General features: G+C 50.3%; 9 protein-coding genes across 9 annotated transcripts; 4 read left to right on the forward strand and 5 right to left on the reverse strand.

Annotated features, from left to right (window-relative positions):
- Window positions 1–1,013: 1,013 nt before the first annotated feature.
- On the reverse strand, window positions 1,014–2,856 carry PFICI_00574 (uncharacterized protein; the record flags this gene model as incomplete). Its single annotated transcript, XM_007829155.1, has 4 exons — window positions 1,014–1,406; window positions 1,487–2,183; window positions 2,238–2,341; window positions 2,401–2,856. 4 exons carry the CDS (start codon window positions 2,854–2,856, stop codon window positions 1,014–1,016), a joined length of 1,650 nt encoding a protein of 549 aa, XP_007827346.1.
- A 2,234-nt stretch (window positions 2,857–5,090) lies between these two features.
- Window positions 5,091–6,368, forward strand: PFICI_00575 (uncharacterized protein; the record flags this gene model as incomplete). Its single annotated transcript, XM_007829156.1, has 1 exon — window positions 5,091–6,368. The coding sequence occupies one exon, from the start codon at window positions 5,091–5,093 to the stop codon at window positions 6,366–6,368; it is 1,278 nt and encodes a 425-aa protein (XP_007827347.1).
- Window positions 6,369–7,602: 1,234 nt separating this feature from the next.
- On the reverse strand, window positions 7,603–9,041 carry PFICI_00576 (uncharacterized protein; the record flags this gene model as incomplete). The annotated part of the gene is made up of 2 exons (XM_007829157.1): window positions 7,603–8,502; window positions 8,580–9,041. 2 exons carry the CDS (start codon window positions 9,039–9,041, stop codon window positions 7,603–7,605), a joined length of 1,362 nt encoding a protein of 453 aa, XP_007827348.1.
- Window positions 9,042–10,719: 1,678 nt separating this feature from the next.
- On the forward strand, window positions 10,720–11,935 carry PFICI_00577 (uncharacterized protein; the record flags this gene model as incomplete). Its single annotated transcript, XM_007829158.1, has 2 exons — window positions 10,720–11,211; window positions 11,291–11,935. The coding sequence occupies 2 exons, from the start codon at window positions 10,720–10,722 to the stop codon at window positions 11,933–11,935; spliced, it is 1,137 nt and encodes a 378-aa protein (XP_007827349.1).
- A 710-nt stretch (window positions 11,936–12,645) lies between these two features.
- On the reverse strand, window positions 12,646–13,343 carry PFICI_00578 (uncharacterized protein; the record flags this gene model as incomplete). Its single annotated transcript, XM_007829159.1, has 3 exons — window positions 12,646–12,761; window positions 12,860–12,987; window positions 13,132–13,343. The coding sequence occupies 3 exons, from the start codon at window positions 13,341–13,343 to the stop codon at window positions 12,646–12,648; spliced, it is 456 nt and encodes a 151-aa protein (XP_007827350.1).
- A 369-nt stretch (window positions 13,344–13,712) lies between these two features.
- PFICI_00579 (uncharacterized protein) lies at window positions 13,713–14,675 on the forward strand (the record flags this gene model as incomplete). The annotated part of the gene is made up of 3 exons (XM_007829160.1): window positions 13,713–13,846; window positions 14,092–14,220; window positions 14,342–14,675. 3 exons carry the CDS (start codon window positions 13,713–13,715, stop codon window positions 14,673–14,675), a joined length of 597 nt encoding a protein of 198 aa, XP_007827351.1.
- A 301-nt stretch (window positions 14,676–14,976) lies between these two features.
- PFICI_00580 (uncharacterized protein) lies at window positions 14,977–15,926 on the reverse strand (the record flags this gene model as incomplete). Its single annotated transcript, XM_007829161.1, has 2 exons — window positions 14,977–15,573; window positions 15,636–15,926. The coding sequence occupies 2 exons, from the start codon at window positions 15,924–15,926 to the stop codon at window positions 14,977–14,979; spliced, it is 888 nt and encodes a 295-aa protein (XP_007827352.1).
- Window positions 15,927–16,554: 628 nt separating this feature from the next.
- On the forward strand, window positions 16,555–17,762 carry PFICI_00581 (uncharacterized protein; the record flags this gene model as incomplete). Its single annotated transcript, XM_007829162.1, has 3 exons — window positions 16,555–16,693; window positions 16,744–17,020; window positions 17,084–17,762. The coding sequence occupies 3 exons, from the start codon at window positions 16,555–16,557 to the stop codon at window positions 17,760–17,762; spliced, it is 1,095 nt and encodes a 364-aa protein (XP_007827353.1).
- Window positions 17,763–18,143: 381 nt separating this feature from the next.
- Window positions 18,144–18,905, reverse strand: PFICI_00582 (Translation machinery-associated protein 22; the record flags this gene model as incomplete). Its single annotated transcript, XM_007829163.1, has 2 exons — window positions 18,144–18,661; window positions 18,839–18,905. 2 exons carry the CDS (start codon window positions 18,903–18,905, stop codon window positions 18,144–18,146), a joined length of 585 nt encoding a protein of 194 aa, XP_007827354.1.
- Between the last annotated feature and the right edge of the window lie 3,382 nt (window positions 18,906–22,287).

Consider the following 22,287-nt stretch of genomic DNA (forward strand, 5'->3'; position numbering starts at 1 on the left):
GATCATGTCGATATTCTTAGACCTCTGTATTCCTGTACAACCAAGGGTTCCCTGTAGAGCAAAAAATGTGCAATTCCGGGCGGCTGGTCTACTAAGAGTAACACATTTCCTCGAGCCCGCTAAGGATAGAGAGCCTAGATGAACGAATCTTGGTACTAACATCTCTCAACTGCTCCAGCTGCCCTACCTAGCGTGTTAGTGGGCTGACCGAGCTGGCTTTTCAGCTAATAGTCTTCCAAATAGCGTCCTTCTAGCTGGCGTGGAGCGAAAAGCAAGTTGCATTGCGGGTTCAGAGCTAAAAGGTAACACCGGCCGACTTGTGCGTTCTCGTCCAGGTGACAATGGCTCAAATGAGTTGTCCCATCTCTGGTGCAATCTCCATTGGGCTGAGGCTGATATTGACAGGCAGAGTTTGGTTCTGTATCTGGGATAGTTAATGTCGGGATATTTGGCAACAAGTGTCCCGAGACATTGGCGAGAGGTAACCCAAGTCCAAGTCTCTTCTCAGTCTTGTAGTTTGGACTGGAACTCCCTCTTCCATGTCTTTTCTCGAAGCTTGCAGCAGGTGAGTAATCAGGAATGCAGATATTGGGCATACCTCACTCCAGCCATCGCCTATCCTACACGGCTCGCAATTCAGGACTCAGTTTAATCAAACAGGTTCAGCAAAGCTATTGCAAGTATCGAGTATTTCTGAAAATGCCAGTCTTGGATACGGCACAGACGAGTCACGCCTGGCCTGAGATCCAGGATTCATGTTGAAATACCCTCATGAATGGCATGAATGGTGCATGACTAATCGCATTGATCACATCACAATTGATGGAGAAATCTAATTTTCCCAAGTCTTTCCTAGTCCGTATATCGTTCCTCGTAAAGTCTGTAATCTTTAACAAATACCCAAGCTCGCTAAATCTTTCCAGTCCTACGCCAATGTAATACACAAGATCCCACCTGCGTGCCGATATAGTTGCTCACAAATCAAGAGAGAGACAGTGGCTTTCCTCTTACATTCACATACACATGAAGGCAGAAACCACCAGACCCGTCGCGACATACAGCATGCTATAGCTTGTTGCCCTCCCTGCTTGATTACTCGGTGTTGGCGACGGGCTGCTAGTTGTGGTCGGGGAGGAGGGCGTACCTGTGCTACTGTCGGCGTCGCAGCCATCGTCATACGCGTTTCCAGTATCCAGGTTCGTCCCGCTCTGGTTATTGTACGCCAGCCTGATTAGTGTATTGTCGTTGGCGTTGTATTGAGGCCAGCCGCCGCCGTATGATAGGAGACCCTTTTGCGGATCCTTGGCGAATGCTGCCCACGCGCCGCGCATGTACGACGATATATCGTTTTCAGCGTCCGTGTTGGTAACGACGGACTGAGGTACGGTTCCGAAGAGGATCGGTAGCTGTGCCAAGTTTCAATTCAGTAGTGGGCCGAAGTATGTATGATTAGGGGAGAAGTAAAGGGAGCGAAAAGTACACTCACCTCACAGGTATGATAAGCACCGCTCGGCGGATCATCAGTCAGTATCGTGTTGGGAAAGGCCCCAAAGTACCTATACCTCCATACGGGAGCTCCAAGCTGTACAGACGCTTGAGCTCGCGCCGCCACGGGACATACAAATATGTCCTGCTCTTGAGCGTCGTACACGTCCTCGGTCGCCTTGAATTGTGTCAGCGCCCGGGTCAGGCCGGGCTCAAAGTCGGTGTGCCCAACAAGCATTGGCAGATTTGCGGGCGTCGCGGTCGAGTAGTCCGACAAGACTAGCTTGTCGTCCACAACTGGTCCCCAGGTGGGCTCGGTTGCAATCGCTGACAAGACCTTGGTGGCTGGCAGTTCCTGCATACAACTTAGGACATCGGATGAGCTACCGCAGCCGGCGTTCGAAGACGCGCTTTGCCACTGATCTGTTGCCGTATCTTGGTCCATGAAGCTATTCGACGTGGTCACACCACTCTGGCTGATGAAGCCTGTGACAATGGGATCGTCGGTCCAGGCATACGAGTAAATGTCGACTGAAGAGCCGCCTGCACTCTGGCCGAAAATCGTGATCCTATCCGGGTCGCCCCCAAACCCTTCAATGTTGTCTCTTATCCACTCTATCGCCAGTCTTTGATCTAATAGACCAAGGTTCCCTGTTATGTCCGGGTTACCCGGAAAGCCGAAGATATTCATACGGTAGCTTGAACATCGTCAGTCATTGGTTACAGCTCTGGTCGCTCACAGTGATGCATACTTGAAGCTCACGAGTACGATATCTTGCTCGTCGGCAAAGTACTGTCCATTATACCATGATATGCCCGATGCGCCAGTCTTGTAACCACCGCCATGTATCCATACCTGCTGAGCATAAGCAAAGTTGTTCTCTTCTTTGATTCAAGTAATTGACTTGCCAGCACGGCCTTCTTGTCATCTCCAGTCTGCGGCTTGGTCCAGATATTCAACGTCAAGCAATCCTCGTCTTGGCTAGGTATGGTAGATCCATAGTCCATGAGCAAGGCAATACCTGCATCGGTAAGGCCAAGACCAGACAAGGCACCCTGACGCTTTCCCGTACCCGACAGTGACAGGAAAGGTTGCATACAAGCGTGACCAAAGTCGGTAGCAGCAATAAGGCCGGTGCCATTGAATCTAACGCTCGGCTGGAATCGCAGGTCATCTATAGGCGGTTGCGCGTAAGGAATTCCCAGATACTCCGAGACCTCGTCGGCATCTGCTGCAGCATGGCCCTTGATTGATCCGCTCGAGGTTTGGACAATCTGGCCAACCCTCCAGTCCGTCACGGCTGCATCGGTGATTCTGATGAAGACTATTATATGTAGACATTGGATAAGAAATGTAGTGTAGGAAACCATCCTAGGTATCCAAAGTGGTGGTACTTGGATATGGAAAGGTTAGTGGTATATAGAGTTACTTCTCTACCGTACTAGAGAGCTCACTATACTGTTTCGCAAAGAGAGCATGGGATTGCGTGATATTCTTGGCAGAGGGCGAAACAGAACATATGACTTGTAAAGAACAGACGAAAATAGCCAGTCTGGTCGGGTAAAGTACCGACAGCCACTAGGGCACTTATAAGGCATCGGTGAGGCCTCGCGCCCAGTTGTGTGCGGGTTTCAGGAGCAGAGAGATTGATATTAACCCGCCCCCATCTCACATGCAAGCTGTGGGAGGACCGAGCGATTGGACGAGTTGCGCTGGAAAAGAAACATTTGGGGGTTACATTGGGTTGGATCGCCCTGCGCGAGACGCTGGAACAGGGATGTACAAATGAACCTTCAAAGATATGTACTGCCACAATACGATAGGCCGCTTATACTATATGGCTTATAGGTGTAATGATACCGAGGTGATATCCAAGAGATTACAACGATGAGCTTGATATGCTATAGACGTGCGTGTGTTGGACAGAGGAAAATACGTATTGCCTAGAATGGCGTTATTGGATTGCAATTCTTGTTCAAAATATGATTTGTCTAGAAACATCAAGATACATTGCGGTGGTATTGAAATACTGGAGTTGAAGAACCATTCAGCCGAGATCCCGATTCATGATCCGATGCTTCCATTGGGTTGGGATGAAAATCATGCGATAGGGCTTTGTTACTACAACAGGAAGGTGAGTAGTACACCGAGGCGGCAAGTCGCGACGAAACAGGATCAAGAGCTAGGACATCAGCAGCGAGCTCTGGGCTGCATCTAATCAATGGAAATGTAATGATGATCAAACTACGTCATTATTCAATGGTATTAGAATCTCATAAGAGTTCCTGTGGCAGTGAGCTGGCTTGTGAATAGTTTGCTGCGTTCGATATTGGTTGGTATAATTACCTACATTATGTATACGGCCGGAGACGGGTGGGTCCATAGGTCATGGCCGAGGCGACTGCTCGGGGGCGGACCTCCGCCTGTACTGTGACAGTTTGGTTACATTCACGTAGGTCTGTACATATGCAAACGGTCAAAGCTACCTTGAGACCTGGAGTGATATTATTCCCGGTACCATCATACGAATACCTGTCTACCTGATTAGCTAAGTGCTGCAACCATTGCCTTTCGGTCGCTTGTGGTGCTGAGGTGTCATTGCCAAGGCCCGAGGCTGTTCCTGTCATTTACGCCTCGTCGTTCGGCCGAGGGAGAAAAACAAAAAAGGAGGGCGATTCCTTTGATTTTTCACAAACAAATGGTTTGCATATTGTGATTGGTCTGAGAGAGTGGTAATTCCTTTTGAGAATTTACTTTCGGGTGTTGGCTGACTTTGATGTGGCGCCGACCGCTACAAACGATGGTTCAGCGAATCTTCCAATGTCGTGCTCTAAGGGCTATTGGGAACAAATATGAATAGATATTTTCTGTAGACAAATATTGAAAATTGATTGTCTTTTCTATCACATTACCTAAAATTCAACAGAAACCTACTTTGACGCATTAGACCGCCGAGTGAAGATTGTAACGTCGCGCAGGTACGTGGTAGAATAGATGGCAATTTCGAGCTATTCCTCAGATCGATAAACAAATACATAGTATGTTTACAAGTCAGGGCTTCGAAAACATCATGAAAACAATTCGCAGACGAGTTTGCAGGATAATAAAACCCCTACGATGCGTACCAGTAATTTACCTTCTGCTAGATTCTAGACCCTGGCAACTTGGTGCCGATTTAGAGTGCAGATCACTAAGGGGTCCACTGTTGTGCAGCTGTCGAACCCCGCCACCTCTAGCTCTTGACCTTGCGACCAATGAAATCACACCACTCTGGTCCTGCCGCTGACTATCTGACGCATGTTTGCCCAAAATCTCCCCATCGTGGTTGCAGCGTTGTTCCTGCCCGTAGGCGCATGGTCAACATTGTTGATTACTACAACAATTCTGATTGTAAGGTACTCGCTCGTCAGCGCTGAATAAAGATTTCAGCAGCATACTTACTTCTCTTGGCATATCATAGCGCTGTGTCCAGATTTCAAGGCGCGTGTGTGTGTGCCCGAAAGTATACACACCGAAGACGAATCGGGCTGTTGGCCCCAACGGTCTAAATAAAAATATAGAGAGGGAGGTTCCAGCTAGAAGACTTGAGCCCAAGGCAGCCGGTATGGCAGGCAACTCGGCCCCAGGCAACGTCCAAGAGACTCCGGTGCCTGTTCCAAAGCCTCAGATTCTCCAGGCCCAAAGCCAAATTCACCAACCCAACCCAACAGCACCCTCCGTTCCAACTGTTGCAGGGGCTCCTGCCTCGACAGCCGTGGACAACAAAGGACATGTTGCAGCTGGTTCTACTGCTCAGTCTGCATCCATGACACAGCCTCCCAACTTAGCAGGACAGGCACAGGTGAATCCGCAGCCTATTTCCCGTTCTGCGTCAGTTCCAGCCGTGCAGACTCCGGTTCCAGCCCCAGTCCCACCGCTCATGGCTCCGGCGCCAGCTACAGGGGTTCCGGCACCGGCATTGGCATCGGCATCGGCAGCAACACCGGCAACAACAACGCCGGCAGTGCAAGCAGCATCTTCTGCATCCCCATCATCAGGACCGTCAAAGGTGACACTATCTACATCAAGTGCTCCTTCCAACACAACTGCAATCACCTCTACCCCACCTCGTCCATCTTCCCCAGAAATTCCCGTCGTGGAGCCGTTGACTCCTCCTCTTGCCCCCGTTCAATTTCCACCTCCCAGACAGAGTCATACTTATCTAAACCATCCAGCCGAACAAACTGTCATCCAGCCACCAGCTCCCGCGCCTTTGGACTTTGACAGCAATCCAGACGTTCTGGCTCTAAAGTCGACCATGGCCATTCTGCAGATACAAGCAGCCAAGGCTAAACGTGACATGGTGGCTTTGCAAAAGGCAAAGGAGGCAGCACTTGCCGACCCAGAGGCTTTCATGAAAGATTTACAGGAGGGAAAGATCCAGATGGGCGGTAGCGGACTGTCGGCATCACTGGAACACGATGATGACTCAGATTCGGATTCTTCTGGCGATGATGACGAGGATGTAGCCATGGACTTGACAAAGGATGAGCAAGCGAGTGATGCTGTTAAGAGTGAGCCCAAAGCTCCTGGATCCGAGAAAAAGCCAAAGCCGCAACGAAAGCCGTGGAGCCAATTACCTAATAAGCAAAGCGTCGCGCGCATGCCGGCCATCAATTGGAGTCAGTACGCCGTGGTTGGAGAATCGCTGGACAGACTTCATAATGACCAAGTGGCACGGCCGGCTCAGGGCACTCCAGCAACACTTGCCGCCGATGGCACGTATGTGTTCCATGGTGAAGGACGTCAACAGGAATTCAATGGTATTGCAGCACCATTTGATCCCCTCAAGGATCAACTGGCGAAGAAGTCGAAGCCTAAGACTCCAAACCGCCAGGGATAGAAACCCGGCGATGCGTCGACAGAAAAGGCAAACAGTGACCCTTGCCGCTCGCCCATAGCCTCAAGTGTGCCGACGATGCAGCCTCGCGTATCGGTGCTTAATCCCGCTATACTTCAGACTCTAAAGACTAAGCGTCGGCAGACAAGGAGAAAGAGGAAGAGGCCTAAGAAGACAGAGGCAAGATCATCAAGTCTTCGGTACTGGATCGTGCCCCCTTCCGAGGATGTAAAGCCAGTCACACAACCAAACTTTCGCAATAGGGACTCGAACGGACGGTTTCTCAAGCATGGCGCTTGAGATGGTGCATTGGCTGCCAGGCCCATCTCCCAGGACAAACATGTGGGTTATGTCCCAAGAAGGCGGTTTCAGAAGAGCAGAAAGGCTGCCAGAAGTAGATCTGGTAATGTCCAAAGCTATTGACTTGGCGGAGGGCTAGACACTAAACTTTTTGCTCGCGTGGCAGTAAGGACTCGAGGAATGAATTGGCAATCTAGCATTTGAGCTAAATCATACACATGGGCTCACAAAGGCTGTCAAGGCTTGTCGGGTTCTAAAAGGATAATTTCCAGTGGTCATGAGGTTGTTCCTTGAGTTGGGAACGATGAAACTTTGACCAAACAGCATTCGAGATACATAACTCCCTTGCGAGCTGCTAGGATAATCCAGAAAAATGCTTCACCAACCTCTTGACTGCTCGTGATCAAAAACGTGACAATAAAAGTGATGATGAAGGTCGCCTTGTATTATTTCTGGGGTTCTGTACATAGCTGCCCCACAAACAGTTCGCTACATTTCGCTTTCAAGAGGTATCTAGCCGTAAACGAGGTCTACCGAAACACACAAGACGTCCCTAATACTATCACAGTGTGGCCTTGATTGCCTCCGCGCTTGCCTCGATACTCATAATGGCGCAAAGGATAAACGAGGAAAGAAGGCAAGAAAAAAAAAAGAAGAAGAAAAGACTATCGTTTGCAGGACTCCAATGCAACCAGCCATGCCTGCCTGTGTTTGTGCTTACTCCAAGCACTTATGCCATGCCATATCCGGTTCCTCCGAAACGCCGTGGTTTCTCGAAGAATTGTTCTGTCGCTTCTTCGAGAAATGCAATGCACACCTTGGACGCAAGCTTGAAAGGTACAAACTTAAGTCTAAAAAATAATAATAACAGACTCGGGAAAGATGGGAGCGTCCTTGACCGTAGCCATGGCGCGAGACGAGGAATGAAACAAATCGATTAGCAGTCCTCCAAGCTTTGCTGTACGGATCTGCGAAGTCGTCTGTTGTAAAGCTTGCGATCATCCGGTCCACCCCAGAATAGCTTGTGCGCTTCTGGATTTGTCAGAGTCCTCGGGTCGTAAGGAGGACACTCTTCCTCGAGGGCATCAATGATGGCTTCGATATGATTCTTAACATCTTCCCGCCGATTGGTCTTGGGGAAGTAGCATGGTGTTCCATCGCGGGCGATACGGTGATGGAAAATCTTGGTCTTGAACTCCACGCGCGGTTGCTCCTCTGGGAAACGAGGGCTGAATCGGATAACCACGTTGAATAGACCGCCATCGAGGTTCGTCATAGGTCGTCCGATATAGGTCAAACCCCAGACAAAAGGGTTACCATCCACAAGCTCAATATGGTGAGAGACGTCGTTTCGCTTGAAGGACTCCTTGATCTGTTCAAATTGTCGTCCAAGGTTCACAGCGACGGTCGAGTCCTTATGCTTTGGCAAGAGACCCTCCTTGGCCCAAGATTCAGCCTCCTCGTGGAGAGCACGCTTGATGTTCAGCAGTCTTTGCTGTAGCTCGCTGTAGTTGAACTTGCCCTCCATGTTATTGTTGAGGCCTTCGAATGGCATGCGAACAAAGGTCGTGCCGTCCTTGAACTCGGTCTTGGCTTTCTCGATTGACTCCATGTACGAATCAAAATACCATAGGAATCTCTGCTTGATGAGATCCTTGAAAGGCTCCCACGGGACGGCACTCTCGTCCACATCATCGAGATCGTCGTCAAAGTCGAGGCTGTAATCCTCCTTCTCCTTGATCGACGCAGCCCGCGTGGCTGCCTGAACACCATGGGTGATGCCCAGGAAATCCTCCATGCGCTGAATCACGGAAATGCGCAGGGCTTCGTGGCGAATCTACAGAAGAGGCCAATTCAGTGGATATTCTCAACAAAGCGCTTCCAGTCACGGCCATGGAAAGGTACTGGGCTTACCTTGGCAACATAGTCCTTTTGATATTTCTTGTCGCTGGGAGTGTTTGCATCCTCAAAGCCGGGCTCGTTCTCGTAGGGATTAGTTGACATGAGACTCTGTATGGACAAGAGAATGGATTCTAGACCCTGTGCTGGCGACCACTCCTCGCCCGGCTCGCCTCGCCATGTGCCCAAGATGGACAGACACACCTTGCCGTTGGCATATATGTTGGGGTTGAAACGGCAGCGGCCGCCATTTGTGGTGGTGGCAGTGACGGAGGGGCTCTTTCTGGGGTATTCCTTATTGAACTTGACAGCAAACTCGAAAAAGCCGAATTCATAAGGTGTCTCGTGAGGGCCGATGATCAAGGTCCGGACATTTCGCACATCGTGATCACGGAAAGCGACTGCCAGGGACAGGTCAGAGTGCTTCTGAATGTCGCTGATCTCCTTGGAGATCCGGATGATACTTTGGTCTGCCATGGGGGCTAGGTGGTAGAAGAGGAGTAGTAGTAGTAGTAGAAGAAGAAGAAGCTCAAGTCTCAGTACTGCTGCGATTTCTGCTGCCACTTCCCTTCGACCCAGATCACACAGTCATCGAACGAGAAAGGGAGAAGGAGGGAGGAAGAACCTGAGAGGGACGAGTTGCCTGCAAGAATATTCACAAATGCGCTGCGGGGATGAAGGTAAACAGAGGTACGGGCAAGGCAGGCCGCCAGGTGGACAGCATGAAGCAGGGACAATCAACGGCGGGAACCACTTGTGTCTCAGGCAGAAAGAGCGTAAAGTTTGTATGCATGTGAGGTAAAGAAAGGATTATTCGCTGGAGGTGCGGGAGAAGTATTGAACAATCCCAGGAAAGATAGTAGCCAGTACCGCTGAGGAGCGGATTCTTTCGAGAATCGAGCTTTTCTGCCTGGGGTATTACAAGGTATCTGCAGCCTCCTGCCCTATGGCCTAAAGTTTTCTCTCTTTTTTCCCTCTTTGCGTTTGGGCGAGATCCGCCGATCAAATTAGATTCCGAGTTTGAAAATGTGATGCGATTGGGATGGGAATCAATGTCTTGCAGCTGCGGAGGGGTTTTTGGAGGGGTTTATCAGATGGGACGCGCTGCCCGCTCGTGTATGGTGCGGTACCTACTCTAGACGGGCGAAGTGGGGGGGTGTTTTTTATGGGACGACGATCTTGGGTTAATGCCCGGCCGGGGCACTCTGACTTTGTATCAAGGTCTGGTAGGTTTCTGGATTACACAGAGCACCTAATGTAGGTAAAGTCGAGGTACATAGATAACTGCCGTACATGTCATTAGCGTAGCGGAAATTGGAGACTTTCCGACTTGGCTCGAATCACCTAATCTGAACATAGAGCAATGAGTTGTCTATAGAGAATTGTAGATGAAAAACCTGGGAGAAATCCCAAAGTTTTCGGTAATCGCCTAGTCAGATATACAAGGCGCTGAATCTTGACTGAACCAGTGACACGGGATTTTGGCGATCATAATTGTATCAGCTACAGAGAGTAACATGCGTGTATCTGCAACTCTGCCACGTTGAGGAATCTTGAATTTGTTTTGCTTGTTAGGAAGTATACCTACACAATGTACCCTATGAGATATGGCCAGGATCTAGTAGTAATTCGCTTAGCACCGGCGCCGTACAGAGTACATATCCAGTGGAGTCCCTTGATCATGTTATCAGTCATGTACCCAAGATAGGAAATAATTGAGAACTGGGTAATACAACAATATCAAAAGTAGTTCATCCCTGGAACTACTCGATAATCATGCTTATACAAGCTGATTTGAGGCGACTACCTCAGCTGCAGCGTGTGAATAGTGTCACACGTCTTTGTGCACGACTACCTACGGTATGTGTGAATGTACGAATGTAATACCCGGCCGACGAGGGGCCTAAGACCATTGATGTGGATCTCAAGCTAGCATCCCTATTTCGGCAAAAAAAGGGTACCTGGGCGACCTGGGGCTACAGCTCCGATGCATGTACGTACTGTGTATGGATACTACGTACATTTTCTACCAGGTATAATCTAGTTTAGGCGATTGTCCCTGAACACACCGCAGCTCGCTCTCAACGTCGTGTAGGCAGTGACTGACAATTCTTCGACAATTGCCCTTCTCCCCCGACTCCAATCGAACAGCGTCATGGCTACCGAGAAGACCCAGAAGCCCTCCCTGGGCCGCGTCCTCGTCGTGGGCGGCTGTGGCTTCCTGGGCCACCACATGGTCAACGTAGCGCTTCGCGACTGGACCACGAGCGCCGTGTCCGTCGTCGACGTCCGCTGCCAGCGCAACCGGCGCCCCGAGTCCGACGGCGTCGAGTACGTCGAGGCCGACATTACCGATGCCGACAACCTCGCCAAGGTCTTTGGCCGGCTGAAGCCCGACGTCGTTATCCACACGGCCTCGCCGCCCGCCCAGGCCAGCGGTGCCGTCTCCGATGAGCTGTTCCGCAAGGTCAATGTTGAGGGCACCCGGGCTGTGGTTGCGGCTTCCCAGCAGAGCGGTGTCAAGGCTCTGGTATTCACGAGCTCGGCCAGCATCATCAGCGATAACCGGAGCGATCTCATCAATGCCAATGAAAACTGGCCCGTCATTAGGGGAAAGAACCAGTCAGAATACTATTCTGAGACAAAGGTACTGTTACAATATGTCTTATATATATCTCTCCCCAATCACAAGGATGTTGAATTGACACAATTTGAAACCCCCATAGGCCGAAGCGGAATCCATAGTCCTTGCCGCCAACCGCGCCGAAGCGTACCCGAACCTCCTCACCGCCTCGATCCGGCCGTCTGGAATCTTTGGCGAGGGCGACGTTCAGGCCGTCTACCACATTGTCAACATCTACGAGCAAGGAAGGACGGGCGTCCAGGTGGGACCCAACACCAACATGTTCGACTTTACATATGTCGAGAACGTGGCGCACGGACACTTGCTGGCGGCGCGGGCGCTGCTCTTGACAGCACAGAGCAAGACGGTGCCCCTGGACCACGAGCGCGTCGACGGCGAGGCCTTCTTCATCACGAATGGTGAGCCCGTCTACTTTTGGGACTTTACCCGCGCCATCTGGCGCGCCGCCGGAAGCGACAAGGGCACCAGCCACGTCTGGGAGATGTCACGCGAGCTGGGTCTTGTGCTCGGCTTCCTGAGCGAGGTTGCCTTTGGCATCATGCGCAAGCCGCCCACTTTCAACCGCCAGAGAATCATCTACAGTTGCATGACGAGGTATTACGACATTTCCAAGGCTCAGAGGAGGCTTGGCTACAAGCCGCTGGTGAGCCTGAGCGAAGGCGTCAAGAGGGCGGTCCAGTGGACTTTGGACCAGAAGCAGGCCAAGGCGGCGGCAGCAAAGAACTAATTCTTCAAGAGAGACACATAATTCAGCGCCAGAATAATATTTTGTAATACATGATTGCATATAGGTGGGACTTTGCATTATTCAACACCGTCATAAGCGCTGCAGAGACCGCTTATCATTAATACCAATTATAGAGCCATTGTTAATTGTACCAAAGCTCAACTTGAAGAATAAGAGTATATCTTCAACATCACTGACCCTTTCCTGCCTCGGATCTCACTTGCGAGACAGTGGCCAAGTAGCCAATCTCGGGATACACTGTTAACTGACTACGGCTCATAGCCGTCACGGACCAGATAAATCATCAAGTCAAGGAGTCAAAAGTCAATCTCGTTTAGAGTATAAAGCTTCCAATGAAAGCATATCACGTTTGCCGCCATGCTCAACTCTTCCCAAAAACATATCTCGAGAACCCTTTACTGACGCCGTGTCCATGCATGAAAACAAAAATGTAGATGATCCGTAGCCGCTTCACCCGGAGCTGGATTCCTTGTGCTCAATCGGACCGCATAATCTCGAAATATCCCCCTTTGCGTTTCCTCGGCCTCCCTTCTTTTGTTTTGAGCTCCACGGTTGAAGTGATGAATGTGGTCTATACAAATAACTGAGAGTTGCACGTCGCTGCCAAGTGCTGAGCTAATAGCAGCCTCGTAGGCAATGGCGCAAGGCGTGAGCCCAGAAGTGGTGATAAGTCGCGATGATGGGAGGTTTTAGCGGAATTTTTGCATTTCCTCGAGAAGTTCAGTCAGATCTTCATCGCTGATCTTGTCTGTGAGCGATGGAATGAGAGTCTTGGCCTCATCTGCATCGGCGCAGCACAATGTTCCTGTCTCGTCTGTCAGTTACCGACATTGACAGAAATCCTTGGCCATAGTCCCACGCAACAAAGAAGGTTCCGGAACCACAATCAAGTGGGCAACGTACCGAGCTGCGCTCGCTCGAACTTGTGAAACTCCTTGTGAGCGCTCAAAAGGCGCTCGACTGCCTCCACATTCTCCTTCTTCTGAAACCGCGCAAAGTTATCCAGGTAGTCCATGGTCTTGGTCAGCATCCTAGCGGAAAGTCCAGTGTTAGTATTGTGTTTGTGATTGCGCATACACATAAAACTGCTGTGCATTTCTCCATGATTTAGATGCAAGCACGGGTGGTCGGTACGATGTTGTTTGACAAATGCAGCACTCTAAGCGACCACGTACTCGTTCTTCTCGACATCCTTGCCTTCTATCCGGCGCTTGTTGACCAGCGCATTGATGACGAGCGACGCCTCGGACAGGGTCAAGGTGTCAACATCTTGGAACTCGCCAAGATTCAACACGCTCGAGGCCTCCTCATTGCCAGCGGGCACAGGCTTGCTGCGCGAGGTTTGTTGATTATTCGTGCGGCGAGTGCCGTTGCTTTGGTTGGACATTGTTCGTCGAGTTGTGTGTGTAAATGTGCCGAGATTCGTGTGGGCGCAAGTAGCTGAAAGCGGACAATGAAGCAAGTAATTGCGCGCGTATCGAGAGCAGGCGGAGATCGCTTTTCAAAATGGGAATCGATATTGTCCGCGCTTCTCGAAAAGAGTATAGGCGTGCGCAGTGCTTTCGAGTGCGAATGTTGCGGGCGATGTCGCAGTAGTATGATATTGTAGTGCAAGTAGATATGTATGTAGTTGGGCAAAAAGTCCGAGTCGATGAGGGTCGGCCAAGCTGAATCAAATGCGGCTCTGAATAAAGTTGACAGGGAACCTTTTGGGGGCGGAACAGGCAACGCGGCCTAGCGCATTTTTGGGGGAAAGATGGGGGGAAGAATCCCTGCCCGCCCTGGTCCTAGGTACTGGATAAACTCCGGAGTGAACCACCGTAACCACTGCAAAGCTGAGCTCTACAGCGACCCCAAGGTACCTAGAGGGACAGGCAACACTGAATTGCCGTCTGTCAACTTTGGAATTCGTTGCTTGCGTGGTCCCTCTGCAACTCGGCGCTGGAGATGACAAGCCAAGCTGGTTGCATCCGAATTTGACAAAAGCGCTGAATGAGATAGAAACTACTTCATTGATCAGGCCGATACCTTTCATTTATCAATCTCATCAAAGTCATCCTTGTTCTTTGAGAGCCAATCAGTGGCAATGTGAGCACCATCTTAAATCGATTTCGCACTCTTACACTGACAATCAGCCTCAGGGGTGTACTCGCACTCATCATCATCAACAAGGCCGGCGGTCTGATATACCACCGCACCTTTGCCGAAGGGCTCAACCAGCTTACCACAAATGACTATTTGGTTCTTGCTGGTACTTTTCATGGGTATGAGATTTTATATTGGCTTCGCCATTCGCCCGATAGCCCTGAGCTCATGTCCAGGTTGCATCTGGAACCCCTCGCTGCCTCCCAAATGCGCAAACTGCAATGTCTAACCCTCTCGCAGAGTCCACGCCATCACAACACGCCTAAACCCTTTAAAGGCACATCAACCCCCAACGGCTCCTGGGCAACGTCCGGAACCGCCCAGCGGGTTGGAGGTGCTGGAGACGGAGAACTTTCGGATGCAGTGCTTCAACACGCAGACAGGAATCAAGTTCCTCCTGTTCACCGACACGCTGCAGACGGGCGTGACGGAAAACACCATGCGCAAGGTCTACGAGCTTTACGCCGACTACGTCATGAAGAATCCCTTCTACCAGCTAGAGATGCCCGTACGTTGTGACATGTTTGACCGCAAGCTAAACTCATATATTCGGGAGATAAATAATTCGAGGTGATGAGGGTCAAGGACAACAATGAGCAGTCGGGCGGTCTGACTACCAGCGGGAGAGGAAATATCTATGCAGATCATGTACGCATTGTGAGGCGTTTGGGGAGTCCTTGAATTTACGGCGGATTTCGACACGATTAGGAGGGAAATGATTGGTACTGTCTGTCTTTTGGTATATGAGCATAACCTTGTCCATAGAGTCACATTGCTTTCTATGCTCTATTATCATACAAGTATAGCAAGCCTAACTCCGTCGCCAAGCCATAATCGTCTCCGTGCCTCTTGATGTTGAGCAGCTCACAAGACATCTATGAAGTGTCCATCCTGTCATCGTCCTTATCCTTCTTGGATGATCCGCTTGCCTCGCCATCCTTGTCCAGTAACGGTTGGTTCTCGCCTTCCTCCTGAATGCCTTCTAGATTTGTCTTGTTGGCCGCATTCTCATCGGCCTGTGCCTGCCGTGCCTGTCTTGCATTCTCCTCTTCCATACTCATACGCAGAGCAAGCGCCAACTCGGGATCAGCGCTAGGATCGAAGTCGAAGCCTCCAAAGTCACCACCAGCACCTCCGCCACTCTCCATGCCTCCCGAACCGCCAGCTCCTGCATTAGAGCCAAGCATGATGGGGGATGCGATGAGTTGGTCACTAAGTAGCTTGCCGCTAGGTGGGATGACCACTAGATGCGATTCCTCGTTGCCCTTCACTACATTGTTGAATGCTTCCAACTTCTTTTGTACTTCGTCGTCGTCGAGGTCGCCGAATAGTACAAAGTCTATGTTGATACCGCTCTTCTTCATCTTCTTGGCCAAGGTAACCAGCTTCTTCTCATCGTCATCGACTGGGGAGCAAACGAAGACGATAATGCGCTGTCGTTGGGACTTGTTCTGTCGATGCTTCAGGGCCAGCTGTTCTTCGTGTTAATCTCTACTCTGTTCGTAGCATGTGACGGAACTGTAGCTTTGCTTACACTAGCAATCTGGATGCCGGTGGCAAGGTGTGACTTTCCCGAAATCTTCTTCTTCGTTCTGTGCAAACCTTCCAAAAGCTTTCCGCGTTCTGTCGTGAGGGTCGAGAGGACTTCCGGTCCCTTGCCGCCCATGCTCATTAGGCCTACTGACGATTCCGGGTTTCCTTGTGTGATGGAGTCGAACAAGATGTTGATCGAGTCGGCTTGGGAGTCAAATCGGGTGGGCTGGTAATCTCCATTGCGTGAGCTTTCGCTGTTGTCAGTGATGATCATCACAGCTTCAAGAGGCATCTTGGCGGCTGTGTGATGGAGGAAATGGGGTGATGATTTGGTTGAAGAGTTGAGGGTGAAGTTCGAATGGCAGCTGGATGATGAAGGCTGGAAGCTCTCAAACGTAAGGCAATCGCAGCCTTGAGTAAGGGAACAGCAGCGGCACTAACGAGAGCTCGGGCCAATGACAGAGCAGCAAGGTACCTGGTCGCTGGGGCTCGACTCTATGGTAAGTACATCTTCTAACATTCAGCTCGATAATCAAGCTCTCGAAACTATGCGTAATAATTTTGAAATACACCAAGATTAAATAAATTATTTACATGTTAATAAGGAATCGTTGCTACCTTGATAAGTAATACGGCACGCCTCTAGCCCGGCGCGACATTGGAGGGCGGATCTCTCTGGTACATGGAGGTTATGTCATATCGTACCCCTGCTGAGACCCGCCAAGCTTTTGGACCATTCGCACCACCCGCTAAACACCATCGGGGCACTTTGTTTACTTCCGCCCGAAAGGTGCTAAAACCAACATCGTGTACGGATATCGATCACCATTGGCATCTGCTCATTTTGCGCCCAGTATAACATCATCGCAACAACATAGAGGAAATCAAGCATCGACCAATTCGGCAAATCAAATAACAATATGGCTCCAGCACTGACGAGAAAGCGCAAATCGGAGGAATCCCCTGGCTTCGCGACCGACAGGACTCTGGTGAAGAAGAGAAAGGTAGACTTGACCGTCGCGCAAAAACAGGCACTCATCGATAATTTGCAACTTGAGAGTACGGAATCGCTTTTACTCCCATCGTGTTTCACTGCTGATTCTTTATAGTCACGGAACGCGCCCGGAGACTGAGAGCCCAATATAACATACAAGCGCAGCAGCTTCGATCACGCGTCGAGATGCGCGTAAATCGCATTCCCACAGCCATGAGGAAACTGAAAATGGGCGACCTGATGGCCAAGCACTCGGAACCCCAAAAGACGCGTACTCGATCTCCGTATGTTGCCAAACCTCCACCTGTACCCCTCAAGGACGGCGCCTCGCCAAAGCCTATCCCACGCAAGCCTGTATCCGGAAGTACTCAACGTGGCCAGAAACGCTTGAGGTATGATGGACTGAAAGCGATAGGGGTATTCTGTGTGCGGTGGTAGTACTAACTGTCACGCAGTGAGACCATAACTGGAAGTGAGGACAAGGAGAACTCAGTTGAGCCTACGGTCATGCCTAAGAAGAAAGGGCGTGGCGCACCCGCGGCCGCAGCAGCTGAGGCATCACGCAATGTGCCAGGACAGGTTCTTTCGCCGGCTTCTACCAACGCGCGGGTTCTTCCACGGGCTGCCGAGAGGCCTGCTTCCCCGGCCAAGAGTATGCTGTATTCCTCGTCGTCTCCGGCCAAATCCATGATTGCCCGGCCCGCCTCCCCGTCCAAGGCCATGGGTACGAAATCCTCCTCTAACCTAATAACCAACATGGTCCAAAAGGCTAAATCAACTCGTGGAGCTACAGCAGGAACCCGAAAGGCAACCACCAGCTCGAGTACTACAGGAACCGCTTCGAGGTCCAAGAAACCAGCAGTGCCATCCGCGTCCGCCACAGGATCGACGCGTGGCAGGAGGAAGATCAGCCAGACGAGTGAGTCGAGCGAGGCCAGTACCGGTACCGTGGTCAAGAAGACCACGGCAGCATCAAGAGGGGGGACAACTACAGCAAAGAATCCGCCGGCCGTGAAACGCTCCGTGATGAATACGATCAAGTCAGCCACAACCAAGAAGGCGGCTCCCGTTACCAAATCGACGACAGGAACCTCGACAGCGGGCAGGACATTACGGAAGCGGCAAGCAGCATAATGTCGATGTTCTCAAGGATTGTGGGTTGAAAATCAAGGAACTTCGCCCGCTTAGTATCTGGATTGTGGTTTTCCAGCCTTGGTAAAGGGCACACGACTTTTGGTTTTTTGCATTGCAAGCACATGACTTTTTTGGTTGGCGTTTTCAGGTCTGTTCGAAAGGAATTAGATACTGGTAGGAGTATTCTCGACACAACAAAAGGGCTGAGTGGCACTTCATTTGAAGGAGCCTCTTATTTATTTCCCCGGCTTTCTCGCCTTCGTCCTTGTAGACCGTCTCGTCGTCTGGATCATGTGTGGTATGTTTCAATTTTTATGGTGGTATTATCGTCTATTGCCGCCCAACCTCTCTCGTAGTTTGAGGGGTATGTGTGTTCATTGATCATGAAGGCTTCTTCTTGGCCTTGTCATCTACCAATTCAATATTGTCCTCTGGAATCTCCTTGTACTTCTCCAACAAGAACTCTTCAATCTCGTCGCTGACGTCGCCCTGCACCACGATTTCCTCGCCGCCGCTGGGGACCTTGGTGACACTACTGCCAGTAGCGAACTTCTTGCCAAACTCCTTGGCGACCTTTTTCAGATCGAGCCCAAAGGCCTCGAGACCAATGACGGCCGTGACAAACTTTCGCTTATTCCGCTCGACACGCTTGATGGTGACGACGCTGTTGGCCATCTTGGAGGCCTGTTTCTGCTCGGCCTTTTCGGCCTGGGCTGCCTTCTTCTGGGCGTCCTTGGCGGCGCGCTTCTGAGCCTCGAGACTTAGGGAAGCCGTCGCGGCCTCGAGGGCCTCGGGTGACCAGATCTGGGCGTACAGCGTCGGGTGCGTCTTCTCGAGCCATTCCTGACACTTCTTGGGCGTGCCGCCGTATTCGCAGTACTCTGGGGGTAAGGTGCAGACTAGGAAGAAGGAAAACAAGAGTTTGTCAGTTTATGGGGGATCGTCTGGTATGATGATATAAAACTAGAGAGTATCGCGCCTTGTCGGTTTCCAAATACTGCTGCATCTTCAAAGGCCCAGGTATATGAGGCGTTTCCAAGTTGTATAGAGGGCCTGGCATTGAGACTTCTACTTACCACCACAGTAGGTCACATGGCGAGACTGCGGCTCACCGAGAGCTTCGGGCGCCTCTGTATCTGCCATTGGTCGACTTCTTTTTGCGCAAAACTATGTTCGCTTCTTTGTCGTCGTTTGGAATGGAGATTGAAGAAAGTGGAGGGGTGCGCTGTGTTTTACACACAGGTAGCGTAACAGGTGCTAAAGGTAGGTATTCTTTTTGCTGATGTTTGGAAGCTTTCCTGATGACTGCGGGGTCGTTTTGGACATTGGGCAAGATAAGTGATGGACGGATGGCGGGGCAGTTATCGAGGGGCGAGTGACATCGACTTGCACTGGTCTCCTGCCTTGCACAAACTGCATTGCAAAACTATAATGTATGTAACTAACCTAACCTAGTCACATCAAATCCCTCGGGCAAAGTTCAGTAGAATGCCACTGAAGGAGGTATTTCAAATGACCAGCAAATACAATGATTGCTTTTACCTTTGTTTTTATTCTTGCAAATTCTCCCCCATCTTTGTTTGCTATTTTTTTTTTCTGTTGGTCATAGTAACTCTGGTAATTTAAGAAGGCTGCAAAAGAATTTCCATATTCACTAGATCTTGCTAGAAATATGTTTGAAGTCGTGTTGGACACGAATTTATACTCGAACCGAGCTATAGGCCCTATCCATGTACCGTGATATTACAGGAAATCGGGCTCGGCTGTCATATCTGGTAAATACTTTTAGTTACGCCGACCATTTTAGTAGTGTGATGCTGTCGTCACGTTTCTGCTTTGGCCCTTTTACATGAATGCACGTAGATTGTGTAGGTCGCTACGTGCATTGTACAGAGTACATTAAGGTACTATATATATATATATATCCCTTCTTCCCAAATCACATTGTCGACTGCTAATAGTCAATCTCCACACTGCAATGCATACAAGACAAAAGTAAGCCAAGTACAACAGTCGCTTAGCACGGCATATAATACTATGTGCACATTATTTTGACTACATACGGCGGCCACATACAATGACGTGATGCAATTTTATTCTTGTTACTGCAATGCTACGGGCGCTCACCAAGCGTAACATGTCCGTCATACAAAAGAACCAGTGTGTGCTATTTACCGTACAACCCAGCGTCTATTATGGCGCATATCATCGTTATTACAATTAGTGCTAAGAAGGGGAAAATGGCAGACGAGACGAATTCAGGGGGTCCGATATTTGGCAATACTTTTGGCGTGTCTGTGCTTCTCCTCCATTGGTACATTCCCAACATGAACTAATGAACCTCCCATTTCAGCCCACACAATGTTGGATTCCACCGGGTATTCCTTCTACCACGAGCCTTGAATGAGTGACTGTACAAGAATTTGGGGATCTCGTCATAACAGAGTTGACAAGGCACCCAATATACATGCATGCCCATCCTATTTGATATAAGCTGCCGGGTACAGATTGACCCAGAGACCAAAAAACATTGTGCTCTTTTTTAAGCTTGAAGGGCAAATTGCGATGTGTCGACCTAACAATCTTGCACAATGTTGGCGATGTGGGCATTCTAAGAAACCGGCCCATCTGATGTCAACGACACGATGTCTTCTTCTACTAGAATTCCCAATGCTACTAGAAAATTATCATCATGCTTCCAGTTGATGCGACGATCAACAGTAGGACACCAATGTGCTTATTAGCCAGCCAGTTCAGTTCAGGGGTTTTTGTTTCGTTCCATTCCGTCCAGATTCAGGAGTAAACTGCAAATGCTGGATAAACAGTGTCCAGTGCTGCTAATGGTTGAATGAGGATCCATCTGATCTCTGTCGACAAGGAACCCTTTTCCACAATGGCTACTCGTTGAAGATCTTCCCCCGTGGAAACTGGTGGCATTTCAGCCTCGTCGAGGTCCTCTCGAGCCTCTGTCTGTCCTTCTTTGCTTCCATATCTCCATAATAATGCATCGTCACCAATGGCAATAGCCTGGTCAGCACACTCGGTGCGTCTCTGGTCAGGTTATCGGAATGTAGATGCTGCTCCTTTGTGTTATACTGGAGCTCCGTTGCTGGTGCTTAATGTACCTAGTTTGTCCATCGCTTTGTTTGTGCAAGGCGAACGAGCATGTGTGCTACATTAGAGTTAAGCAAAGTAAACAAAAAGATGAATCGGGGACGAATGAGTAGAATTAAATTCACCGGCTACTCTGTACATTGGAGCGATATCTGCCTGTATACATGAACCATCGACAGACGTGTTAATGGCATATCCCATTGCCATTCTTCTTTTTTCGATGTAGCAGTTTGTCAAATCACCTCTCCCTTTCACCTAAACTACTTGGTACCTAGTGCCTAGTAATTGGCTGGTATGAGAAAATCATCAATCAATCCTTGAGTGGTGTCTGTATTTCAAGTACCCACCCCTCCCCGAATTCGTTAGCGTGCCTCGACTCGGCCAGGGTGCAAAAGTGTCCGCCATTTCCCCTGGGCGCCCAAGGGCCCCGTATCCAATCCCATCCCTCCATCCATTAAGCCATTCCATCTGCCACCATCCACCATCCGTCTGGTACCTTGACCTTGCACCTTTGACTTGCGGGCAGTCTGCCTTTACTACTACTACTACCTACACTAAAGACGAAGGGAGTACGGGGGGTCAGTCATCAGTCAGTTCTGGTTCCTACGTCTCATGCCGCACCCAGAGCAAGCAACGGAACCCAAGCATCTTTCCCGTCCTCCAATTCGTTCAGGGGAGGAGGAGAGCGCACACACACGCACACAGCATACGGCATTGCACCAAAAGGTTAGAAACATCTGCAGTTCCCTTTTTATTTTATTTTTACCTCTATGTTTTTTGAGCCCTTCCTCTGTGATCTCCTTTGGGTCTCACAGTCCAGATAGGTACAGGCAATCGCTTGCACACTACAGCAACTCCCCAAATCCCACCGACTGCTCAGAAGATTGGACTGGACTGTACATGCCTCAACTGTCTATCCCAGTCCGTCGGCGCGACCTGATCTTTTGACAACCTCTCTCCCTACCTTGGCCAGCCCAACCCGACCAGACCTCTAATGACCCGCCCGCGTTCATCGCCAGGCCCAATACGTACAATCTACCACTACAACCACCACCACCACCACCACCACCACTGACTGCTACTGCTGCCAACACCCGCACTCACTCGCTTTACCGACCGTTCCAGCTTCAGCTCACGTCGACGATCACGACCGCATCCGCCGCCCGGTTGCCCAATCTGTTCTTGTCAACAATTGCACCGCCGACTCTCGCTGCACCGCGCCGCCACTAGCCTCGGTTTTGTTCGTGCCCATCCCGGATACTGTCGCACGCGCCTCCTACCTGCTGTCCGCTGTGGAATCACCCCCCTCCGCCGCCCAATGCCCAGCTCTGACGTGGGACAGCACGCAACGCCCACCCTGCCGTAACCACTCCCAAGAAATTTATCTACACTTTTTGACCATCTCTATCAC

This window comes from Pestalotiopsis fici (genome assembly GCF_000516985.1).
Source record: "Pestalotiopsis fici W106-1 unplaced genomic scaffold PFICI_Scf_1, whole genome shotgun sequence".
NCBI lineage: Eukaryota > Fungi > Ascomycota > Sordariomycetes > Amphisphaeriales > Sporocadaceae > Pestalotiopsis > Pestalotiopsis fici.